We start from the raw sequence: 25,381 nt of genomic DNA, 5'->3' as shown, positions 1-25,381 counted from the left end.
TGGAAATGATGTCTATTGGCCTTGTCCACTCTGCCAGAGTCACTCGAATTCATACTCTATAGCAAGAGTCAAACACTCCAGCCACCCCCTGGTGAGCTGCTCTCTCTACCTTCATACCTGATAATTATCTCATCTTTGCAATTACCACACTCTATTTTACTTTTTTTCATGTGCTTTCCTCTCCCAATTGACTAGGAATTCCTTAAGGGAAGACACCATATTTTATTCATCAATTGGGTGGTGAAAGCCTGGGATGGGGTGCAAGAGGGGGCTAGAAGAGGTCAATTGGGAAAAAAGGGATATATGTAATACTTTCAACAATAAAGATTTAAAAAAAATGAAATGGGGAAAATACAACAGATTAAATATCTAGAAACTTAAAATCTAAGACACAGACTTATCTCCTTATAATTATGATAATTATACATTAGAGGTGTTAAATAAGCTTTGAATAAAAATTAAAATCACAACTATAAATATTTAAGTTTAAAGCAGTCATGAATATAAGCTTTCTGTAATATGATGGCTTCTATGATTTACCAGGTTAAAATTTCAAATAAAAAGAGAGAGTAGAGATTATGACACACATTTAAGTAATCTTTGTAATTAAATAATAATTGTCTGTGAATATGTCCTGGAGTAGTTGGTTATTATTTCATACCAAGCTTACAAAGAATGTCATTCACTCTTAGGTATCATGACATATTCCAGAGAAGTTGATTTCTTTAAAGAATGCTTAAACAACTTTTTACTGTTACCACTGAAATAATCTGGTTATTGTTTAACCAGAAAGGAATGAAGGGAAGACTAGATAATATAGGCATGCCATTTATACAGCTCTGTCAGAAAGCTGTAATTAACACTCTCCAAGTCTGTTCCCAGCTAATCAATGGGGGAAGTGACTGGACAAAGGCAGTCTGGATACATGCCCAGTAAGGTCTGAGTGATGTGGGAAGGTGCTTACCTGTCTGTCAATCACACCTGGGGGCAAGTCAGTGCTCAGAATGAATATTTAAGCTCCTAGACCAGTGATGGGCAACCTTTTGAGCTCGGTGTGTCAAACTTCGCCAAAAAACTGAGCATAACTCGGGTAGTGTGTCACTTTGAGGAAAAAACATTATTTCGCAAATGTTTCATCCTCAGGAGCAGCAAATGTTTCATCTTTGGCATGCGGCCGCCTCAGCGGCCGCGTGTCATCAGAAATGGCTACGCGAGCCGAGGCCGGTTTGGCTCAGTGGATAGAGCGTTGGTCTGCGGACTGAAAGGTCCCAGGTTTGATTCCGGTCAAGGGCATGTACATTGGTTGCGGGCACATCCCCGGTGGGGGGTGTGCAGGAGGCAGCTGGTCGATGTTTCTCTCTCATCGATGTTTCTAGCTCTCTATCCCTCTTCCTTCCTCTCTGTGGAAAATCAATAAAATATATTTAAAAAAAAAAAAAAAGAAATGGCTACGCGTGTCAGTGCTGACACGCGTGTCATAGGTTCGCCATCACTGTCCTAGACAAAAGAGTGCACTCTCTTTACCTTTGGCCCTCTGGCCCTCTTAGGACTCCTGCTGTGGAGGTGTCATGCTCCTCTGCACCCATCTTGGCCATGGCCATTTGGAACCCACACAATGGTGAAATGGACTTTAATTCAACCTGATGCTGAACTAGCCAGGCTGCAACATGGAATGGAAGCTCTGGACACTGGCCTCTTTCAGGACTGACTTAAGGGAAATGGGACACTGGAAACTGAGGAATGTAACTCCATACAAATAGTCTGCCACACCTCATTCTCCCGTGGGGGCTTCTGAAAGTGCTTATTTCAGTGTTACCTCAAGAACCCCGCTAGCAATAGAGGAATCCCACTCATGTACTCCTCTGATAGCATTACCAGAAAATAATTTATTCATTCAACCTAAATTAACCTTCCTACACTCACCAACACAATTGTTTTGTGAAGGAAACTAGAAGCTATAGTATTTTGGGCTCCCAACAAAATAATTTTCCCTAGATGATTGTAATAATAAAGGTATTTTATAAAACTATTAAGAATATTTTATAAATGCAAGTTATAAATAATGAATTAGATGGACAAAAACTTAGGTTAGCATTAAAAACTTAATATTAAGTAGGCCTATAACAAAATCTAAGTTCTAGAATACCATTATAAAATCTATTATTATTTTGAAAATATATAAATTGAAACAAGATGGTAAAAAGCCGAAACTCAAAATAAATTGCAGCTTAGTTCATAACAGAAAAACATAAATTCAAAGAAGCAATGCTGAGTGAGTAGTCAGTTATCCTTATCAAGTGGCCCACCCTCCTCTGCTCAGTTTTTCTTTCTTCCCATTGTCCTGATTATTGCATTCCCCAAATAATTTACTGTACTCTGTACAGTGAGGGGTTTGCTTGTCATTGCTAACATCACACTGCAAGAGAACTGCCTATATTTGGTGGGAACCTGGAGAGAAGAAAGGTAGAAGGCAAGCAGAGGAAATGATGGGCAGAGCCAACGAAAGGGTGCCAACAATTTCTGTTGTCCCATTTCACTCACACTGGGGAGAAATAAGCAGCCTTGTCTTCCTCAACTATGCAGAGGTTTGAAGGCAAAATAGGTTTTTAGAAGAAAAAAACAACAACACAATATTAGTGAGAGAAGCCTATCTAATAGAAAATCATGTTTACCTATAATTATTTGATTATTCCTTGTTATAAATAAGATGTTCAAGAACATGGCTAATAGCCCAGCCACTATGGCTCAGTGGTTGAGCATTGACCTATAAACCAGGAGATCACAGTTTGATTCCCGGTCAGGGTACATGCCCAGGTTGCAGGTGGGGCATGCAGGAGGCAGCTAATCAATGATTCTCTCTCATCATTGATGTATCTATCTCTCTCTCCCTCTCCCTCTTCTCTGAAATCAATTAAAAAATATATATAAAGATTTTTACAAAAGAACATCTATATATATAAAAGCCAAGCGACACCGGAATGACCGAATGACCGGTTGCTATGACACGCACAACGGCTGGCCAACCGGCCCGATCGGGGGCGGGGCCTGCTGGCCAACCTCCCATGACCCCTGCTCCCGGCCAGCCCCGTCACAATCCCACCCCACATCAGGTCTGGCGGCCAGACTCCACCCATGCACAAATTCATGCACCGGGTCTCTAGTGGTAAATAAATGTTAAACAAGAGGTCCATAACAGGGTGGTTTGTAACAGCATTCAAAATGTTCCCTCAGGAAAATGGTTTTGTGTGTATGTGTATGCCAGGGAGGTTTTAATGTGTTCCATGGTAAATATTAAGCATAAACTGACAGATTTGCAAATTCTGAGGTGAGTTTTCATAAGTGGCTACTGGAGACCATGCAGCCTAACAAGTCCTGAGCTGCACATCTCCGGACCTGAAAAATTCCAAAGTTGTTCTCCTGTCTAGATCTTTACTCCTACATCTCAGTCGATGACTGGTATTATGACTCCTCTCTTCTTCTCATACCCCGCACACCAATCATATTGGAAATCCTGTTGGTTCTACCTTCAATGTAAATTCATTGTCTAAATCCTTCTCACCACACTCGCTACCTCCTCCTGGCCAACATTATATCTCCCCTGCATTATCATTATAGCATCCTGACACTTTCACTGTTTCTGCCATTGTTCCTCTACATTTCCCCCCACCCCTTCAACACAACAGACAAAGCAATCCTTTGAAAATACCAGTCAGATAGCCTCTGTTACAGGACAGTGAGAAGCTAGGAAAATAGAGAAACTGAGACAAGAAAATTAAACAAGGCTAAACAGATTGCAACTAGCTAGCAAATAACAATCCATTATCTTCCCCAAACCAAGGACACTTGAGAGCAAATGGTTAAAAGCCTCCCTAACTAAAGAATGCAGGAAAAGGGAGGTGGGGGGGGGGGGGCGCGGAGGAGAAGGGCAGTTTTATTTCATTCCCTAAACTAAGAAGCCAGCAGTCTCAGGGCTTGGCAAGATAAAATTGCCAGGTGCTTCTCATGAATTTTGGGAAAGACATAACAAAGTAAAAGGGGAACGTTGAGAGTTAATCTGTACCAAGATATCGGCAGAGGAATTTTAATACCTGGAGACAGAAGGGTATAATATAGCCCCTTGAGCGCCCCCAGTGCACTCACTCACCAAATTACTTGGGAAGTCTGTCTGGGCCTTATAGGCCAGATTTTTTTTTTTTTTCCAGATGTATTTTGATAGATTTGTTTGCCTTGCTTTTTTTTTTCCTTTAATAAATTTACTAACTTCACTTCTTTAAAAATTGGCTTTACTACAACGCAATCATTCAGGGTGACTCATTTGAAGTCTTTCCAAGAAGAGGAGGAGGGGACAGCCCTCTCCCTTCAACTCAGGGGGCTGTCCCATACACCTTTCCTGGTATCTGTGGGATGCCTGACTGTCACAATTCTCCTGCTCAAAACCCTTCCAAGGGTTCCCATCTCAGAGTACAGGCAAATCCGTACACAATGGCCAATCCTGTCCTATAGGGTTTGTTATCTTTCTGACCTTCTGCCTATTACACTCCCCTTCCGCCCGGTTTCAGCCTCACTTCCATACTGTGGGGCCTGTGCACGTGCTCTCCCCTCTGCCTAAGTGCTTCTCCACATACTCAAATGCTGGCACCTCAAACCTCCTTCAAATTTTGCAGACGTCACCTTCTCTACAGGCCCCCCTGACCTCTCAACATGAACTCCAAAAACCCTGCCCTAGAATTCCAAAGCCGACTGTCTGACATAATATACTAGTTCTGTTTATGTTCTGTATCCACACCTAATATGTAAACTACAGGAGAGCAGAGACTTTTCTTTGTGATCATATACTCTATCCAGTACCGCAAAAGGTGCCTGGGACAGAAGAGGCATTAAATCAACAATGAGATAATGAATAAAATATCTTATTTAAGCCACTGCTATTTTTTTTCCATTCAAAGTCAAGTCTAATCCTTGTTAATACTAGTGCCTAGGACAGTGTCTACTATGCAGCAAGGGCTTGATACATTTTTTGGGAAGAGTTCTTTCCTTATAGGGTCAGAACATACCAAAAACTGTAAATGAGCACTAGTTCTTTCTTCCTTAACATATGTAGTTTGACAAACAGCTGCTGACAAATTGCCATCACAGTGACAACTGCATAACAAAAGGGGCTCCCTACCGATCAATTTTAAATCTATACTTAAAGATGACCTATTCTGAGAGGAGCAAAACAATTTTTTTAGGTTTTCCTCTGAAGGTGAGTAAACATCTTTTTAGATGTTTCTATCACTTATATCATTTACCTTAAAAGTGTTAGTTCCGATTTCCATATGGCACTCCTTAATAATTCTGGGCTGATAAATTTGTTTTTTAATATTCAAACACTTCCATAAAAAAAAAATAACCTCCAAGTTGTTGAAGAGTTGCTGGAAGACTAATTGCTTTTAAAGGTTATGTAGTAGTAGAAACCTTTTTTTAAAGAAATACTATATCAAAGCTCAAACTATGAAATAAAAATAAAGTGACAGGCTGGAGCACAAGTGGGGAAAGAGAACTCATTTTCCAAATTCCATTCCCTAATCTAGAATGTGCAATTGGTGAAAATGCATTGAACTTATGATTTGTGCAATTTCCAATATGGATATTTTTCTCTAATTTTTAGAAAAGTGACAAAATTTTCCAGAAACATAAATCTATAAAGTTTTTGGCCTTATATTCTAAAACTTGCATAAGTCTCAGGTAAGACATAATTGTAATGTGCTGCAATAACTTCTGAGAATATATTTTAAAATTCTATATTATATTATTCACAGAGACTCATGATTACTTGCACATTTATTGACAACATATGCAGATCTATGTCAACAGGAAATAATTACTGAAAAATAACAGCAACAACTACAACAAATGTAGAGGATAGAGAATATGTATATAGTGCTTACTAGATGCTATTCAAGCTTTAAGAATATTTACATAATAACCTATTTAATCCTTACTACAAACCACTGACTTAAGCACAATTATTTAATCCCCATCATATAGGTAAAAACAAACAAATAAAAAAACAAAGTCCCAGAGAATTTTCCTTATTCTCTGGGACTTAGTTTGAGTAGCTATTTCAAATCTGTAACCCAGTCATCTAAGGTTACACCTCTATCAAAGGGTAGATGTGGGGTTTGAAGCCCAATTGTCTAGCTTCAAAATAATAATACATTGTCTCTGAAATCTAACTGGAGCAATGTTTTAATTTTGCCCACTGAAGTCATTTACTGGTGTTATTGTAATTGTCACTATCAATAAAAATTCCTTAAACTCGGAGGCATACTATAAATTTTGGTTTTAACTGCTTTGGTATTTGCATATAATATAAGAAAAGGGTGTTACATAAACTCACCAACAACCATTAAACACCCAAATGTTTCACAACATAACGATAGACGCTTCCCATATAGACATAGCTGTTAGTGTCATTTCCCTTAGCTGTTTCTTAATACTCAAAGTTGATAATCTACCTTCAGTTATGGGACCAATGACAAAGATGGCTGTACTGAGTTGAATATTGTCCCAAAATCTATGTCTACCCGCAGCTCAGAACATGACTTATTTGGAAACAGGATCTGTGCAGAGGGAATCTGCTAAGGATCTCAAGATGTCATCCTGGACTTAGGGTGGGCCCTAAAGCAAATGACCAGTGTCCTTATGAGGAGAGGTGAGGACACAGAGACACAAAGAAGGCAATATGAAATGGAGGCAGCCACTCAAAGCTAAAAAAGAGGCATTGGATGGTTCCTACCTGAGAGCCTCCAGAGGGAACCACTTCTACCCACACCTTGATTTCAGACTTCTGCATTTCTCAACAGTTAGAGAATACATTTGTTGCTTAAAGCAACCAAGTGTGTGGTAATTAGTTATGGCAGCCCTACAAAGTTAATATAACTAATAATTCAACATTTTGTAAGCTGCATAAACACAGTCTGGTCTCTGGGGAGCAGCTGCAATTCTACCTGCTGCATCTGGTTAACGCCTCTTCACCCATTCGGTCCCATGTCAACCTGGTCAGCAAGGAGATGCTACAGACTGCCATAAATGTGTTTGTTCCACCCACTGTTCGATTTCTCTATGGTATATGGATTTGCTATGTTAAGCTATCCTTCAGAATGCTCTCATTCTGAAAATTTCTTTCATCTACCTTGTTTGTAATCTTCCACTTCATGTTGCAAGATGGAGGTGTAGTAAATACTGCTTTATGACAGCAATCTAAGAGCTCCAAGACCTTGGCTGTCACTGTCGATCCTGCCCTGCTACCTGATGTTCGCTATGGGTCGTGGGTGACACTGACAGAACTGTGTGAGTAGCTATTTTAAATGTGTAGCTGGCCAAAATCTGCAAACACTGTAAACTGTTAGTTTCTCGAAAAGATTAATGCTATATTGATGCCACTTTCCATCTGCTAGCCTCCAAAAAGATATAGAGGTCTTCCTGATGTGGTTTCCTTCTTCATCATCATTCATCAGCCCAAGCAGCAGCCGACTCAGGAAACATTCCTAGCTTAGTATTACAAAAAACAAACAAACACAAAACAACTTCAGGTGCAAGTAGTTCCTCCCTGCTCAGTGTTCTTCAATGTCGGCCATAGAATCACGAATCCTTCTAGGGATTTTAGCCATGTTCTTTCTATATTCCATTCTGCTGCTATCCAAAATAGTTTATATTAGCACTATAAAATTATCTCATGAAAGTCTCCAATTTAAACTTGTGATGCCAACCCTCCATAGCTATCCCCTGAAAATAAACTGGCAGGATTTTAAAACAAAATGCTGCTCAGCAGACAACCTGGACCTTGTGGCTTCTTAGTGCTCATGGGGCACTGTAAATATTTCCCATACATCCTGTAATTGCCTTGTGAATGGCCTGGTTATATTTCATCATACCATTTTATGTTAAAGTGCTAATTTACAAATACTGCCCTTTTAGTAAATGTATGCAAAACTGTGTGGATCACATTTTTATAATAAGTTTACCTTTTTAATATTTGGCTTGTAATAACATTAACACTATTTTATGATTCCTAGGTCTAGTTATTAGGTGACTACAGATAATCAGGTTAGATCATTGAGGCCTAACTACACAGAAGTCATAGACTAGCTTTACAGACATGGCTTGTTACTCTACCTTCTACCTGTGAAACCAGTGCTACACCATTAGGAGACACCAAATGTTTACACTATTTCCATAGGATAATGAAAAAAAATAGGCAAAACCATTTTTCCATTTCTACCCTTTTAGAAAAAAGTCAAAAGATGATTCAGTGTAACTAGCCTTTATCAACTACTTGCTTATAATAAAATAAGAACTTTATACTAGCCAAACAAGAATAAGTAGCAAATAAATTAAACATTGGGATATAATAAGTAAAAGAAAAGGAAAATCTTAGTATATCCCATTATAATGAATACATTCTAAAATAAAATATATTCATGAATTATTTACATTTAATTTCAGGGTTAAGAATGCCTCAGCGTTTCCTTATACATGTACTAATATATGTGTCAGGTCTATTCAAAAAAGAAATTGAGGCACACTTGTAATTATTTAAAAGCATGTGATAATTTGTAGTTTGTACAAGAACCTTTGATATTACTTAATTGATTACTAGTGAATGAACATTCAGCACAGCAGGTCTATGACTGTGTCTTCAAGTGGTCTGATAAAGTAAAATAATCATTCAGTAATGACTACTCTATTCTACAGCCAAAAAACTCTAAGCAAGGAAAGTTAGTGTATTAATTTGCTAGGACTACCATCACAAAATACCACAGACTGGGTGGGTTAAACAACAAAAATCTATTTTCTCAAAGTTCTAGAGTCCAAGATAAGGTGTCAGTAGGTTTGGTTTGCTCTGAGGCCTCTGTCCTTGGTTTGCAGATGGCCACCTTCTCACTATGTCCTCACACAGTCTGTCTTCTGTGCATGCACATCTTGGAGGTCTCTCTGTGACTCGAGATTTCCTCTTCTTATAAGGTGACTATTCAGGTTGAATTAGGGCCCACCCAAAAGGCCTCCTTTAATTTAATCACCCCTATAAGCCCTATCTCCAACTATACAGTCACATTATGAAACTTGGGGCTTCAATGTATTGGGATAGAATTCAGCCCCAAATAGTATGTGTATATCTACACTAATAAAAGAGAAAGATTCAAATTGACCATACCTCCGCGATGCCCACCAGCCAGTCAGGAGTATGCAAATTAACCCAACAAAGATGGTGGGTTAATTTGCATATGCGAGTGCCGAGCGGCCTGGGTCCAGGAAACATCCTTGGGACCCAGACCGCTCCAAGCCTGTAGGCCCGTGAGGAGGCCCTGAGTGGCTGGGGCCCCAGAACACCCCCGGCCTGGGTCCCGGGATGATCAGCCGGGGCGCCAAGGGGACTGGGTCCTGGGACAAGTGGCCAGGGGCACCAAGCACAAGCGGCCCCGCGGCTGCTTGCGTGTGTACCCGTGCCAAGCAGCCCGGGTCCATGCCCCCTAGCCTGGCAGACACAGCGAACACGGGGTCGCAGGGCTTGGGGGTGTGCCCCCGGAAGCTGGGGACATGCCCCTAGCCCAGTGGACACAACGGAGGGGATCTTTTGCGCATGGGCTGCAGAGGAAACACCTTTTCTTTTTTTTTTATTAAAAAAATATATATATATATTTTATTGATTTTTTACAGAGAAGAGGGGAGAGGGATAGACTGTCAGAAACATCGATGAGAGAGAAACATTGATCAGCTGCCTCCTGTACACTCCCCACTCGGGATGTGCCCCCAACCAAGGTACATGCCCTTAACAGGAATCAAACCTGGGACCCTTCAGTCTGCAGGCCGACGCTCTATCCACTGAGCCAAACCAGTTCGAGTGTGAACACCTTTTCTGACCGCTCATTGGCTAAGCTCCCTATATGCCGCCACTTGCAGTGTTCTTGGTAACTTGGGTAATAAGAATCCAAGAAGGTGATCTAGGGCTTTTCCACCACACTCCTGGAGAAAAAAACGAAGGTCCACTGCTGGAGAGACTAAGAAATGTCATATCCTGCCCTAGCCGGTTTGGCTCAGTGGGTAGAGCCTCGGCCTGCCGACCGCAGGGTCCACGTTCGATTCTGATCAAGGGCATGTACCTAGGTTATAGGTTCTTCCCTGGCCGGGGCCCAGGTCAGGGCTCATGCAGGAGGCAACCAATCAAAGTGTCCCTCTCACATTGATGTTTCTCTGTGTCTTTCCCTCTCTCTTCCAAGTTCTCTAAAAATCAATGGAAACATATCCTCAGGTGAGGAGAAAGAAAGAAAGAAAGAAAGAAAAGAAATAAAGAAAAGAAAGGAAGGAAGGAAGGAAGGAAGGAAGGAAGGAAGGAAGGAAGGAAGGAAGGAAGGAAGGAAGGAAAGAAAGAAAGAAAGAAAGAAAGAAAGAAAGAAAGAAAGAAAGAAAGAAAGAAAGAAAGAAAGAAAGAAAGAAAGAAAAGAAAGAAAGGTCATATCCTATGAAAGGGACAAAAGAAAGAAAGAAAGAAAGAAAGAAAGAAAGAAAGAAAGAAAGAAAGAAAGAAAGAAAGAAAGAAAGAAAGGAAGGAAGGAAGGAAGGAAGGAAGGAAGGAAGGAAGGAAGGAAGGAAGGAAGGAAGGAAGGAAGGAAGGAAGAAAGGTAGGTCATATCCTATGAAAGGGACATTTTGAAAATGCCTAAAGAAAGTTGTCATTTTTTCATGGTGAAGGGACTGTAGTACATGTTGATAAAAACACCTTGGTGGCTGCGGTGACTGGCAGTGGCTGCAGCAGCGGGGTGATGAGGCTGGCACCTTCACCTGATTAACCCAGTCGCCTCCCGCAGAGGGAGGCCAGACTGCGGCTTAGGCCCGCTCCCCATGGGGCCTAAGCTGTCAGTAGGACATCCCCTGAGGGCTCCCAGTCTGTGAGAGGGGGCAGGCTGGGCTGAGGGACCCCGCCCCTCAGTGCACAAATTTCGTGCACTGGGCCCCTAGTGTGTGTGTGTGTGTGTGTGTGTGTGTGTGTGTGCGCGCGCACGCACACACACACACACACACACACACACACACACACACACTGAGTGGCCAGATTATTATGATCTCTGAACACATAATAATCTGGCCACTCAGTGTATTTGTATCTCAAATGGGTACCAAAAGTATTCTAGACTTTTGCTGAAGATCAACCACCTATTTGTCCTGAGCTTTCTATCAGCCAGTGCAAAGGGGAAAAGTGATCAGGTGCACGATTTATAGTATCTTTGATATCAAATAAATAAGGTACTCAAGAGAAGTACACTGAGTGGCCAGATTATTATGCGTTCAGAGATCATAATAATCTGGCCAATCAGTGTGAGTGTGTGTGTGTGTGTGTGTGTGTGTGTGTGTGTATCTTCAATTAAAGCAATATCCTACATAGTTGTCTCCTCTAACAAAATTATTTTAATATAAATGTCCTCCACCAGCAATAATGTATCCATCAAATTACTTCACTATATTGGGAGAAATGTATCCTAATGTATATTTTCAAAAACTTTTATATCCTACAATTGATATGAAACATGAATGATTTATCTCACAAAATTATGAGGCTCACCTATAACCTTCATGACATAATGGTTCTAATACAATGCTATTTATGTTGTTAATTTGTTGCACAATAAATATTTTAATGCACTGACAATATATGTTTAAAATATAAAATGCAATTGAATTAATAATACTGAATATTCAAAATATTTATATCAAATTCACTAACAAATTTTAATTGGCTTTTTTGGAAGTCAATAGCATAAGAGGTTAATGAAAGGCTTTGAAATGCCTTCTATTTGTTATAGCAGATGAATTTGAAATTTTCACTCTATGCAGTTTCCAGGTGGCAGCCACCTGGAAAGTAAGTGTTCTAAGTGTTCACAGTAGGTGCATAAAAGATAAACATTTGGTATTTAGTAAGGCATTTACCATAAAATGTTGCAAAGACACGAGGAATTGAAAACCAAGAAATGTATTTGAGTAGACAAATATTTGGATAAAACCAAGAAATTACTAGCTAAAAGCAAACAAGTAAAGCTTTAAAAGCAGAGTCTATAAAATGGAAAGAAAAAATATATATCAAAGAATACTTCTGAAAGCTAAAAATGTGGAAACAGAAAAAAGTAACAATAAAAATGGATGATCATTAAATCCACTCTGATAGTACACCGAATATTGTCTTTTCTTTAGAAACTAACTATATTCCCAGCAGTTCCAGGAATGGTCTCTAGTATACAGTAGAAGTTCTTAAATAATGGTCTAAGTTTTTCTGGAAAAAGTATAAATTTATTTTTAAGGACAAAGTGGAACACACAAAAAGCTAGCAGAGATCTCCAGTAAGGAAAAAGCACAAAAGAGAAGGTGATATTGACTTTGTTACTTGATGAAGGAGAGAACTAGACAACATTTTGGTCACAGCTACCACTTGCTATAGATTTACCTTAAAATCTACCACAAAGCTCTCAGTTAAGATACTGAAAGGCTATAAAAAGGCATGGCAAATAAGAAAAGGGAATAGAAGGAAAGGGACTAAGAAGGATTTTCTCACATAATTAAATGGGGAGGAGAGGTTAAGGGTACAGGAATGAAGAGCCACATTTTATTGCACATTGTGATTTACACATTGAGATGTGGCTGGAAATGGCAAGTAAGCTTGCAGATATACAAGTGTGGAGCTCAGAAGGGAAGTATCAGGTACAAATTTGTGTCATTAATGTTATGATGGTATTTAAGCCCTTGGAAACTAGAGAGATCACCTGAGGAGAAGCCATAGGGGAGAAAAAAAGAGAAGAATGCACTATTAGGCTAATAACAGCAATACTCAGAGGTTGCATAGAAGAAGAGTGTGAAGTAAAGGATACTGAGAGTAAGAGGGTGGAACCAGTAGGGAAGACACCAAATATGAGTGAGGGCGCCTACATTGCACTAAGACACAAAAACTATGCCATGGATCAGTAGCAAGGCAAGAACAGTTTCTAGCACAGACTCATCACACAACTATGTTTGTTATATGAATGAGTGAATTGTTACAGAGTGAAGTAGCATGGTCTTTCTGGAATTCAGAGTTGACTATCTAGGATAATAGAAATATATGCTAGAGCTTTGATAACCCTGAAAAAGACAGAGCTGAACAAGGTGACACTGTAAACTTACCTTTGTTTTATTTTAATACATCCCAAGAAACCCCACAGTTTTGTCTTACTTCCTACTCATTAACAAAATACCATTCCAATTTAATAATGAAAGAGGTTATGTGAAATAATCTATAAAACCTTCATAGATCAGAGTTTATTAATTCCACTTGTTTAGACACAGGAAAATGCATTCAACCCCAAGAAGTCGGGAAAGGAAAGAACTATCACAATGGTGTAGAGAAATACAATAATGAGCCAAAATACTTTCACTGAAATACAACAGATAAGCCATAAGCTATTATCTCTGAGGAAAGAAGCCGCCCTAATGAAGTAGATTTTCGAAAATTGTCATACGGGTAAGCTCATTAGTTGCAATGAAAGTTCCCCCTGCTGATCCAGGAGTACCTAATGGCCAAGATTTGTTATATCTCAAAAACAAAGGTACTATTTAATTCATGTGATAGCTCACTGAGGAGATTTCAAATCTGAAAACTTTTAAATAATGATATATAAGAGCACTAAATTCTCCAAAGCAAATGGACTTATTTCATCCAAAACATCACAATTATTCCTCTAAAATCTCCTTCATTAATAGGGTAGTATAAGCATACGAAGAACTTATGCTCAACAATCACCTACAGTATAAATTACCTTAGTAATGGCTATTTTATTTCAAATATGAAGTTGGCTGCTCCCTGTGAAACACATTAACGGTATCTGCTGACCCATCCACATATGTGTTCCTCTGCTAACCAGATGGAAACTAAACCCCTTCAGGCCCCCACTGCCCCATAGAAACACCAGGAAAGAAAACAAACAGAAAAATCTAATTACCAAGTTACAACTCTGCAAGCTCTTATGAAAGTTAAATATTTTTCAAAAGCAAAACATCGTAATATTCATACAGAATTTTAAGTACAATCAAATGAGTCATGATATTTCAAAAACTTAATTTACAAGCAAAACTGCTAGAAAATAAATTCCATGATGAGAAATGCATCTGAAAGAGAAGTATGTTCAGGCTTACTGCTCAGCTTCAGAACTAGTAGGAAAGATGGTGAAGTGATCGGAAATAGAAACTGCTATCAGGCAGAAAATGTTTGCACTGCTTTAATTCTTGCTAAATAACCTAATGTTTACATAAGCTGTTAACTACTTAACTACCTTTTCACTAGAAAAACACACACAAAACTTCCTCTATATTTCAAGGCACTTTGCACCACATTTTTCTTTACCACTCTGTTACTTATCAAGTTTAATGTTCATCAAAAACACCCATTTTCAATTATTTTTCAAGCCATTAATTCAAATTGTATTCCAAAATATCAGAAATCTCATTTCAGAAATGTCGCCTTCCCTGTTAAAAAGCCAATCATTTAAAAACTATTTTAAGTATCACGGAGCTATTTTTAATGTTTTTTATTCTATGCTCGTTGGCCCTGTCTCACATTATTTCATATAAGAAAACAGTTTGAATTATTTTCATATTTAAAGTTCACACACACACACACACACACACACACACACTATTCTTACCAAGGACATTTTAAGGGAAAGTAAGAACAAAGTAAGTAATTCAACATCATTAGAGCATTGGGAGGCAGGAGTGAAAAATAAAGTTAAAAGTTTAGTTTTAGTCTTAAAAATCCAGGCCAGCCCTAGTCGGTTTAGCTCAGTGGATAGAGCGTCAGCCTGTGGACTGAAGGGTCCCAGGTTCGATTCTGTTCAAGGGCACATGCCCAGGTTGCAGGCTCAATCCCCAGTGTGGGGCGTGTGTGAGGCAGCCAATCAATGATTCTCTCTCATCATTGGTGTTTCTATCTTTCACTCCCTCTCCTATCTCTCTGACATCAATAAAAATATATTAAAAAAAAATCTAGACCAATGTTTTCAGCACCATGACACTCCCCTACCCCCAGGTTGTATGAGGTATACACTTCAAAGAAACATACATTTCAGGAATAAGTGTCAAAGAACATCTCATCTAATCACATGCCTTTTAGCTACAATCCCTATTTTATAGAAGGAAAAACATTAAAAGAAGGTAGGGAATAATAAAAGTGATGTTTTTTATTTAAGAAGGAGTATTCACAGTAATACAGAAAAAATAAAGTATTCTTTAACCTTTTGCACTCAGATGTCGAGTGTGACTCGACATGGTTAGCATTAGAATAAAGGAATCGAGAAAAAAGCAAGCGAGTGCAAAGGGTTAAGTTGACAAATTTGAATTTTAAGAAGGAAATTAACAGATTACAAAACACTTTGACATTACTAATGGCCAGTGTTCAACACAAATAATACATATAGTCCACCATTTCATGTGGGTTGCTCCCAAAATGTATAGCCATACACTTGTATCCTATCTAATAAAGAGGGAATATGCTAATTGACCCTCACACTGTCGCAAAGATGGCGGCGCCCACAGACAATAAGGAAGGAATATGCTAAATGACTGTCCCACCCTCAAATATGGTGGCGCCCAGAGCCAATAAGGAGGGAATATGCTAATGGACTGCCCCGCCCTCAAAGATGGTGGCACCCACAGCCAATAAGGAGGGAATATGCTAATTGAACGCCATGCCATCAAAGATGGCAACGCCCACAGCCACAAGATGGAGGCATCCAATCCCCTCAGCCCCGCCAGGGCCTTGCCACTCACCTGCCTCCGGAGTCTCCCAGTCCCCTCAGCCCCCCAGCTGCCCAGGGCCGCCTGAGGCTTGCACTGCCAGCAGTGGCAGCAGCAAAGGCGTGATGGGGGTGTCACCTTCCCCTGATCGTCAGCTTTCCTACCACCCCTGAGGGCTCCCGGACTGTGAGAGGGGGCAGGCCGGCCTGAGGGACACCCCATCCAATGCATGAATTTTCATACACTGGGCCTCTAGCATATTAATAAAAATAAAATGAGTATTCATAAATTGGCTGTTGGAAGCCAATTAATGTTTGCCCCCTCCATAGGATCAATGTGATATATAAATAAAAACTGGATTCTTCAGGTGGTCAAAAAATTGCATTTGATCATTTTATATCCAAGTATTAAAAATGGTCCTATCCTTTCTATGACCCTTATAACCTGATCTAAACCAGAACTGGGGCCAGAAGCAGGTTACAAATGTTAGCATTAGGAAGGAGTAAACCGAATCTCTGGAAGTTCACTGTCTACCAGTACAGAGAAAGCAGGCTCCACCTGCAAGGTGGGTGGAGATAGATGTAGGACTCGGGCAAACAGGGCAAACTGATTACTAGCTCTCTGTTCAGACACATCATAGTATCAAGTGCTTGTGAATGACACTGAGTCATGGAGTGTGACAGTGGCCACCAGTGGAGCAGGCACAGCAGCAGAGGTGCAGCTGCCAGGCATTTAATATAGGGCCTCATTATCTAATCAAATTAAGTCATAAAAACAGTAATGACCAATCAGAAAACAAATGTTCTATAACTACTATTTTAAAAGTGACGTATTCATCATGAAAATACTGTGACAAAGAAGCAAGCATGCTTGAATAAAAGGCATTATTTTCTGTCTTTAAGAACTGAAGACCCAGAGCAGTGAAATGTTTTCTATAAAAGCACAAACCTTTACTAGCTTTGTCCAAATGTTGCAAATCCTCCACAAAATTTAGGATATCAGGGTACTTTTCTTCACATATTTCCACCAGAAAATGAAGCAGTGTTGTTTTCTGATCTGCTGATTTCGTGTCCTTTAGCTAAATAGGATGAGAGAGAGAGAAAAATAGGGTCAAACATATTTTGAAAATGTGTCTATTAAAATAATGTTAATATAGTATTCTGGAGATAAGAATGAATGACTTGTAAAATTAGTTAATTCTATTTTTGAAAAGCAAATATTTAAATACTTGAAAAGCTACTCTTAACCTTTTGCACTCGGATGTCGAGTGTGACTCGACACGGTTAGCATTAGAATAAAGGAATCGAGAAAAAAGCAAGCGAGTGCAAATTAACATATCGTTGTTTGATTAAAGTCAATAACATTAATTGAAAAGAAGGAATAAGTATAATCCAATCTAGTGTGTGACATTTTATGGGGGAAAATATATGGTAAATTCCTAGGAAAGTCAATACAATAGTGGTACCTAAAACTACCCCCACATTTGAGTATGTTCTCATTTGGCGTATGCTGATAGAATGCCTGCTGGATAATGCAGGAGCCAGAAATACAGCAAAGGACAGTAATTTCTCAACAGGCTGTTTAGTGAAAACAAAGAAACAGAAAATACGTATTTACCCTGGTGTGACAAATAGTACAGTAAAACTGATCACAAAGTACATTTAGGAGGACATGACATCTAAATTGAGCACTGGTGGAGAGGAAGTTGTGTGGGGTAGGGAAGAGAAGAAAAAATCCAAAGTTCAGTATCATTGCAGAAGGAGCAGCTTTTGCTAAAGGCCATAGACAAGGAAGAAAATGGCACATGTGAGGAACCTGACTGACTCCAAAATACAAGTGTGTGTTAGGGAAGGCAAGAGGGTGGAGTGAAAACTATGAATCTGAAAAGATAGGAAAATAAAAGGAAAGGTAGGTCATGCAATGGAAATAGAATTTTGATCCCTAAGAATTTGGAGTTTTTAAACAGATGAGAGATGACCAGATGTACATTTTAGAAAGCTCCCTGTAGGGTAGCGTGGATAAAAGATTAGAGCAAGGGTAATAACAGAAGCAGGAAGAGTAATTTAAAGAGCTGTAGCAATAATCCAGACAGGGAAAGACGACAGCCTGAGCTGAGGGAATACTTTGGGAATAGAGTAATGAGACAGCGTGGACATGGAAACTCAGGCAATGCCATTAATTAGAGAAGACAAAAAGGATAAGAACTGATTTGGGTGGGCTGGGCAATGAAAAAAATCATTTCAGCTATGAACAAGTTGAGTTTGAAGGTTTTAAGTAACATCAAACTCGGAATGTCCAAAAAGGATAGGTGTAGAACAGTGGTCCTCAACCTTTTTTCATTACTACCAACTAAGAGACTTTTTAAAGCATTTTTTCCCCTAATCGTTATGAAATTTTAAAACCACAGGTACATTGTACATTTGTTTATGTACTGTATGTATATCTGTGCTTTACATATAATAACAGTAAGACATTTTTGCTCACCGAGAAAACATTTTTATGCCCTTGGAGGTGACAAACTGTTGGGAATCCTTCAGGGGGTTGGAACTTAAGGTGAGTGAATTGGTCTAAGAGCACCAGTTTGTGAGCTGTTAGCCCCTAAAGCTAAAAATTTGATCAAATAAACTCAAAGAAGTATACAGAATGAAAGGAAGAACAGAGGCTTGAAGACCAGGATGGACCCATCCTAATCAGAAATGTCCAAGGAATGCAATCAGAAAGGAGATGAGGTTAAGTTAAAATCTAAACAATAAATAGGGAGTTAGTTTGGGTTTTGTGTAGTCATAGGGATGAGTCCTGGGTGTGCACACAGGACAAATAGGTACTCTGGTGGTGTTCCTTACAACTGAGTAATCCTTCAGAGCAGATACACATATGAGAGTGGAAAAACATCCCTCTTTGCATACCAGGATTTAATTTAGAGCTGGAAACTCTTGGCCTACCTAACTGGGAACAGCCCTATTTACTTGCTCTTTTCCAACAATTTCCCACTTTAAAATATGCATGTGTGAATATTTACACTAATAAAAGAGAAACATGCAAATTGACCATTACTTTGCGACGCCCACCAGCCAATCAGGAGTGAGTATGCAAATTAACACGACAAAGATGGCAGTGGCCCCGCCCCCCAGCTGCTCCCGGCCTCTGGACAGCACGCACGCAGGCACGGAGCGGCTGGGCGGGGCGGGATGCCTGCTATGAAGGGGAGGGCGGGGGGGTGGAGGGAGCTACAGGAGCGGTGCTCAGGCTGGAGCGAAAAGGCAGTGGCCAGAGCGAAGGCCTGGGTCCTGGGTGCCAGAGGAAAACCGGTGCCGGCAACCAGTGGAAGGAAGGCCTATTGCACGAATCTTCGTGCAACAGGCCTCTAGTATATATATAAAAATATATATCCCCATATGTGGTATTTTTACAAATTCCACCATCACTAAATACTATATTACTCTCAGAAGAAGATAATAAGTCTATTGCATAAGTTACTACACAATAAAAGAATGAGAACGATTCTGTACCACCATAAATATTAACACACATCACAACTTATTAATGCAAAAACCAGCAGACTCCTGGAAACATACAGCTACCTTCTAGACAGCCTGACTTTCACACCACCCATGTAATATGTACAAATGCTACACTGACCTATACAACACACAAACCAATGTTGAATCACTATATTGTACACCTGAAAGTAATATAATATTGTATACCAACAACACTTACATAAAAAGAAAATAAAGAATGGTTCCTGGCATTTTAAAAAGTGGTATCAACATTAATCCGCTATTAATGCCTTTTAAAAGGAAGAGAGATCCCAACATCCACCTGAGGGTTTGAAAGAGTATACTCCAAAAGTGACTCAAATACTAGGTAGATTAATGGTCAATAACATGCGTGGGTTGACCTGGTAATGTTAAAACACGCTCTTAACTAGTTACTTAGCCTTAGGAAAGTTACTGGACCTTAGATTTTACATAAGTGGAATAAAAATACAAACTAGACAGAGAAAGAGAACTTTTTTTCTTCTCCAAAAAAATTAAGTATACATTCTAGTAAACTTGGTGTTAGTAGGCATATCAAAATCTAATTTAAAGCAATACTTTGAATAAAAATGAACAAACCTAATTATAATCTCAGTTCAGAAATTATTTTTGCATGCTTGGGCCAGTTAGAATATTTTATGAGGTTCAGTTTGTACATATGCTGAGAATATTAATCCAATTTCTAAAAGTTACCTTTCACCATATAATTGTATTCATGCTATCATTTTAAATGGATAAGGCCAGATTACAAATAGCAAACTTTCACAAATACAATAGTTTTCTCTTGTACAATAAAGAGTTAGCATAAAAACTGCCTTTTTTTCTTTTTAAGCATCCTAGCAGCAAAGCTCTTTATTCCCTGCCCCGACCCACCCATCCCCTTTACAGCAGTGACTAGCTGGGGAACCCTGTCCCTTCACACAGCTGCTGACTGTACTCAGTTTACACCCTTCCTTATCATGCTCCTTTCACGTAAAACTCAACACAGCCTGTGTGGAATGCTAAGACAAGCACCATCTACTTCTATACTTTGTAAAGTATGGAAAGAGTATTCCAGTACAATTTGTAACATAGCTAATTAGCCAGCAACTACTAGGATTAATATGTCAAGAAATCTCTATGATCTAACAACCACCAAATGGATCAATCTTGATCTTTATTCATGAGCAATAAGAATTCAGAATTTAGAATTCTGGAAATACTATCCTATCTAATAATAGCGTACCATGTAAATTACCATCACTCCGCTACGCCCACGATTGGGCAGCGGAGGCTGGGGGGCGGGACTCAGGGTGGCCTATCCGGCCATTGAGAGGCATGGATCCGCTGCCACTGAGCGGGGCTATCCTGCTGTTGAGAGGTACAGGGGGCTGGACTCCCGCCCCCTGTGCCTCTCAACGGCCAGATCCGGGCAGCTGAGGGGGTCCCACCCTCTGCGCCTCTCAACAGCAGGGGAGACCCCCTCAGCGGCCGCGGACCATCAAAAGTGGGGGAGCGAGCTCTGGCCTCAGTCAGCTAGCCACGGAAACCCAGCAGAGGATGGAGAGCAGCGACGAGGAAGACATGGAGAAGCACCGCATCCACCTACGCCCCGTCACTCTGCGCACACGCTGCACCTCCTGCCCTGTGAAGTCCGGGTTAACCGGCCGCCCCTGTGGGGTGCTTTTTCACCCCGGCCATCCGTCAGGGTCCTGATGGACTCCAAGTGTCGTTTCGGGGCCGAAGTCTGAGGGGCGAGGAGGTGGAGGTGCCGCCTGGCCTGCTGGGATACGTGATGGTGATGGAAGAGCAGTCGGTGGGGAAGCAGGACTTTTCAGCGGGATCCGACAAGGAGGAGCAGGAGCTGGTGGAACCCCCGGAGGCGCTGGAGTGGGACTTCGACCGCTTTATTCGTGCCTCCGCCAGTTTCAGCCGCTTCACCCTGTGGGGCCTGGAGAGCATCCCTGGCCCGGATGCCAAAGTGCGTGCGGCCCTGACCTGGCCCAGCCTCGCCGAAGCGATCCATAAACAGGTGCCGCAGGACTGAGAACCAGCGCTTGAAACTGGAAGCCACCGATCCCTTCACCAGCTCTCCACTTTGGATCCACTGAGTCCACCACCCCAATAAATGAGCTCTTTCACAGCAAAAACAAAAACAAAAACAAAAAAAACAAAAGTGGGGGACCTGGGTGCCTGTCTTCTCCGGCACCAGGCCTTTCAGAAGCCTCCGTCGAGCCGGAGGCTTCTGAAAGGCCTGGTGCACGAGTGGACAGGCACCCAGCTCCACCGTGAAAAGCGAAAGCATGTAGGGGACCCTACACGTGCATGATTCAATCATGCACTGGGCCTCTAGTAGTTTATATAGCATCTATAAGTTTAATAAATATTAAGTGCATAGGTCAAATACATTCAAGAACTTAGAGACAACCATAAAGCTAAACCCTAATTTATGGAGAAGGATGGTATCTTGGTTGTATTATTGAAAACATCAATTGACTAGCAAGTTGCAATTGGTAACATTTTAATGTTAAAAAGTATACTCAGACTAAATATACTCAATCTATATTTAACAATTGTGACACTAAAAATAAAAAATAAATCCTTCAAATTTCCAATAAATAAATCTGAAATTAAACCTAACTTAGTAAGAAGTTCAGATAAGAAACATCAATAGAAACCATTTATAATGCATGGTGTCTCATTTATAAACTATGTGGCTCTAAATTCCAGGGCAGCCATTTTTTATTCAGGTCCTAACATTTTCAGGAAAAAAAAATTGCATAATACTGTCAATGTATTCTTCTTGCCTCAAAAACTCTATTCCCTCCCTCCTTCCCCAAATAATTAAAATAAAAAATAACAGACTCCTTCTAACAGCATGAAAGCACAACAAAATGTATTTGTCGAAATCTTTATCTACTTAATGCTCAATTTTTTTTTCACCTTCTTGATAAACATTAACAGTACAGAGGGCACATTCTATTTCTACTAATTTCTCATATCAAACATAATCAGTGATTAAGCTAGAAGGGGAAAGCTTGGGAGATTGACAATTTTGCTACAGAGAAAGAACAACATGAACACATTCTGTAATGCTAACTTTGGAAAGAAACGGAAACTACAATATTTGCTTTGAAAATTCATTTTGGTTTAAAAATATGCTTCATTTCAATTTAACAGACATTGCTTGACAGGATTCCTTGTGTATTATTGTCAAGAGATTTATCTTCCTGATGAGTAATCATCACTGTTAAGTAGAATTACTTATTTATATATTGTTTCTTTAAGGTACATTTAATGTGGCACATATGTCAAATAAACAAAGAGATGGATGGACTTTCTTCAACTGCTCTGTTCATTCCAGACAAAATAATGTTAAAAGCAGATCCTGTAATAAATCATGGCCTAGTTGTCAGTCTTGAGTACAAATTCTTTGTTGCTACAATTCAAGGTTTGGGAATATTTCTAAGGTATTCAGCACAAATTTGGATGACATTTAAAGAATATTCTATTGTGTAGTCACAATAAAAAAATTCTTAAAATAAACCTTAGTATATTCTTGCTGATTTTCATAATCCAAAGACTGTAACCCTTTTCTCTTTGATAATAAAACATATTTTAAGAATACTGTTAAATTAGCAATTCTCTTCCCATTATGTTCCTGTAATCTAAGTATGTATACAAACAGCACTATTTTAGATGTTGTAGACATTGCTGACCAACCACTAGAAAAGATGACAAAATTATGAGCATCTGAGAGGGCCCCATGCACTTCCTACAAGTCCCTAACTTGTGAATAGTATTAATGCTGAGGATGACAGCAGCAGGTCTTTTATGTGGCACTTACTATGAGACAATATATAAGTATTCTGCATAAAACACACAACATCCCTGTGAAAAAAGAACTATCATTATACCCTCTATTAAGGAAGGAGCAAAATAAATTTTTTTGTAAGATCATGTAGTGAACCACATCACATAGCTGCTATCTGGTAGAGCCAAGATTTGCACCCATGTCTGTGTGAATTCAAAGTTCTAAACCACTATAAACATAGTTCCTCTAAACAAGTCTTTTTCTAATGGGTATTATTATTATGAATCCAAAGAAATAAAATTCTCAAACACAGTGGACAAAAATGATAGTAAGACAAAAGAGCATTATTGGAATTTAAAATAGTAAAGGCTCTATAACCTGTAATTCTAGCCTGGAAGCCTCTGACAATGAACACCTTCTACCCTCAGGTTATTTCTAATTCTGAGAGTATAATTTTTTCTATTCTTTTACCTATTAAAATCATAAAACACCACCTGAATCCTATAGTTCAAACAGCAAGTCTTTCCATATTGCTAATGTATTAGTCCTGGCAAAATATATGAATACTAGAGGCCCGGTGCATGCAATTCGTGCACGTGGCGGGGTGGGGTGGGTCCCCCTCAGCCTAGCCTGCACTCTCTCCAATCCGGGATGCCTTGGGGGATGTCCGACTCCCTCTCGCAATCCGGGACTGCTGGCTCCTAACCACTCGCCTGTGTGCCTGCTGGGTCGCCCCTAACTGCCCCCCCTGCCGGCCTGATCGCCCCTCACTGCCTCTACGTGCTGGCCTCATAGCCCCTAAGTGCCCCTTCTGCTGGCCTGGTCGCCCCTAACTGCCTCCTGCTGCTGGCCAGGTCGCCCCCAACTGCCCCCTCCCTGCTGGCCTGGTCACTCCTAACTGCCACCCCGCCAGCCTGGTCACCCTTTATTGCCCTCCCTGCCAACCTGGTCCTCCCCAACTGCCCCCCTCTACCGACCTGGTTGCCCCAACTGCCCACCCCCGCTGGCCTGGTTGCCCCCAATTTCCCACCCCCCCGCTGGCCTAGTTGCCCCTCACTGCCCGCTCTGCCAGCCTAATCGCCCCTAACTGCCCCCCCTGCCAGCCTGGTCACCCCCACCTGCCCCCCCCACCAGCCTGGTCGCCCCTTATGGACCCCCGCTGGCCTGGTCGCCCCACGCAGCCTGCTGTTCAGTCATTTGGTCGTCCCTCACTAACCCCCCCTGCCAGACTGGTTGCCCTACGCAGCTTGCTTATTCAGTCTTTTGGTCATCCCTCACTAACCCCCCTGTGTTCCAGGTCATAGGCAGCCATCTTGTGAGGGTATGACAATCAATTTGCATATTACCTCTTTATTATACAGGATGGTTGGATGAAAACATACCTGTAAAATATGACCTTCAACAGACTTAACAAGTATACACAGTAACATATTTCATCTTAAATCCCTTGTAGAATAAAGTGATTTGTAAATGTATAAGATCTTTTAATATAAGTCAAAGATATCCCAACAAAAATGGATGTGTAAATACAAACTTACAAAGACTATTTGCTCAGCCCTAGCTGGTTTGGGTCAGTGGTTAGAACAATGGCCTGTGGACTAAAGGGTCCTGTGTTCGATTCTGGTCAAGGGCACATGCACAGGCTGTGGGCTTATCCCCAGTAGGGAGCATGCAGGAAACAGCCAATCAATGATTCTCTCTCATCATTGATGTTTCTATCTCTATCCCTCTCCTTTCCCCTCTGAAATCAATATAAATATATTTTTAAAAATGACTATTTGCTCAGTTCACAAAGTCAACTTCACTCGAGAAACCAACCCACAATTATAGAATACTTTCTGATATGTATAAATATATTAAAAATAAACGCTCCCTAATTTTTTCAAAAAGAGAATGTATCTCTCCAAATAGAATGGAATTAAAAAATGTTAATATGAACAAAAGATGCTAAGTTGGCATTTCCATAACAATTTTTAATGCAACTTTTATAATGATTTCAAAGATGGATAGAGGTCAATCAATACTAGGTAAAACAGATAATTAGATAAATTTATAAAATTTATAAATTCCTTCATATATAAAAATATTTTATATTTTTACTTAATGTTCACATTAAAATGAGAATGAGGGTAGAAACATTAAATAAGCAAGAAAATTATATAAATAATATAGACCTGTATAATTAAAGTAAACTGGTTTATAACATATCCTACCAGATATGCTTTCTCTAAATTATATTTTTAACATATTT

The 25,381-nt window shown here is 40.1% G+C and overlaps 1 protein-coding gene and 1 pseudogene across 4 annotated transcripts in view; one reads left to right on the top strand and one right to left on the bottom strand.

The window, feature by feature from the left end:
• The window catches only part of DIAPH3 (diaphanous related formin 3), a 551,015-nt gene that overhangs the window by 210,135 nt on the left and 315,499 nt on the right, over window positions 1-25,381 (bottom strand). For all 3 annotated transcript variants that reach the window (XM_079778831.1, XM_079778832.1, XM_079778833.1), the window contains one exon: window positions 16,747-16,876. In XM_079778831.1, the coding sequence (XP_079634957.1) occupies window positions 16,747-16,876 (130 nt within the window). The remainder of the gene's footprint in view (window positions 1-16,746; window positions 16,877-25,381) is intronic.
• Window positions 20,565-21,508, top strand: LOC307104142 (ribonuclease H2 subunit C-like; annotated as a pseudogene). The gene has a single exon. The product of its transcript is annotated as a ribonuclease H2 subunit C-like (transcript).

Source organism: Cnephaeus nilssonii, assembly GCF_951640355.1.
Source record: "Cnephaeus nilssonii genome assembly, chromosome: 8".
NCBI classification, from domain to species: Eukaryota; Metazoa; Chordata; class Mammalia; order Chiroptera; family Vespertilionidae; genus Cnephaeus; species Cnephaeus nilssonii.
The sequence above is the reverse complement of the archived record's forward strand: the minus strand, read 5'-3'. Positions and strand labels throughout refer to the sequence as shown.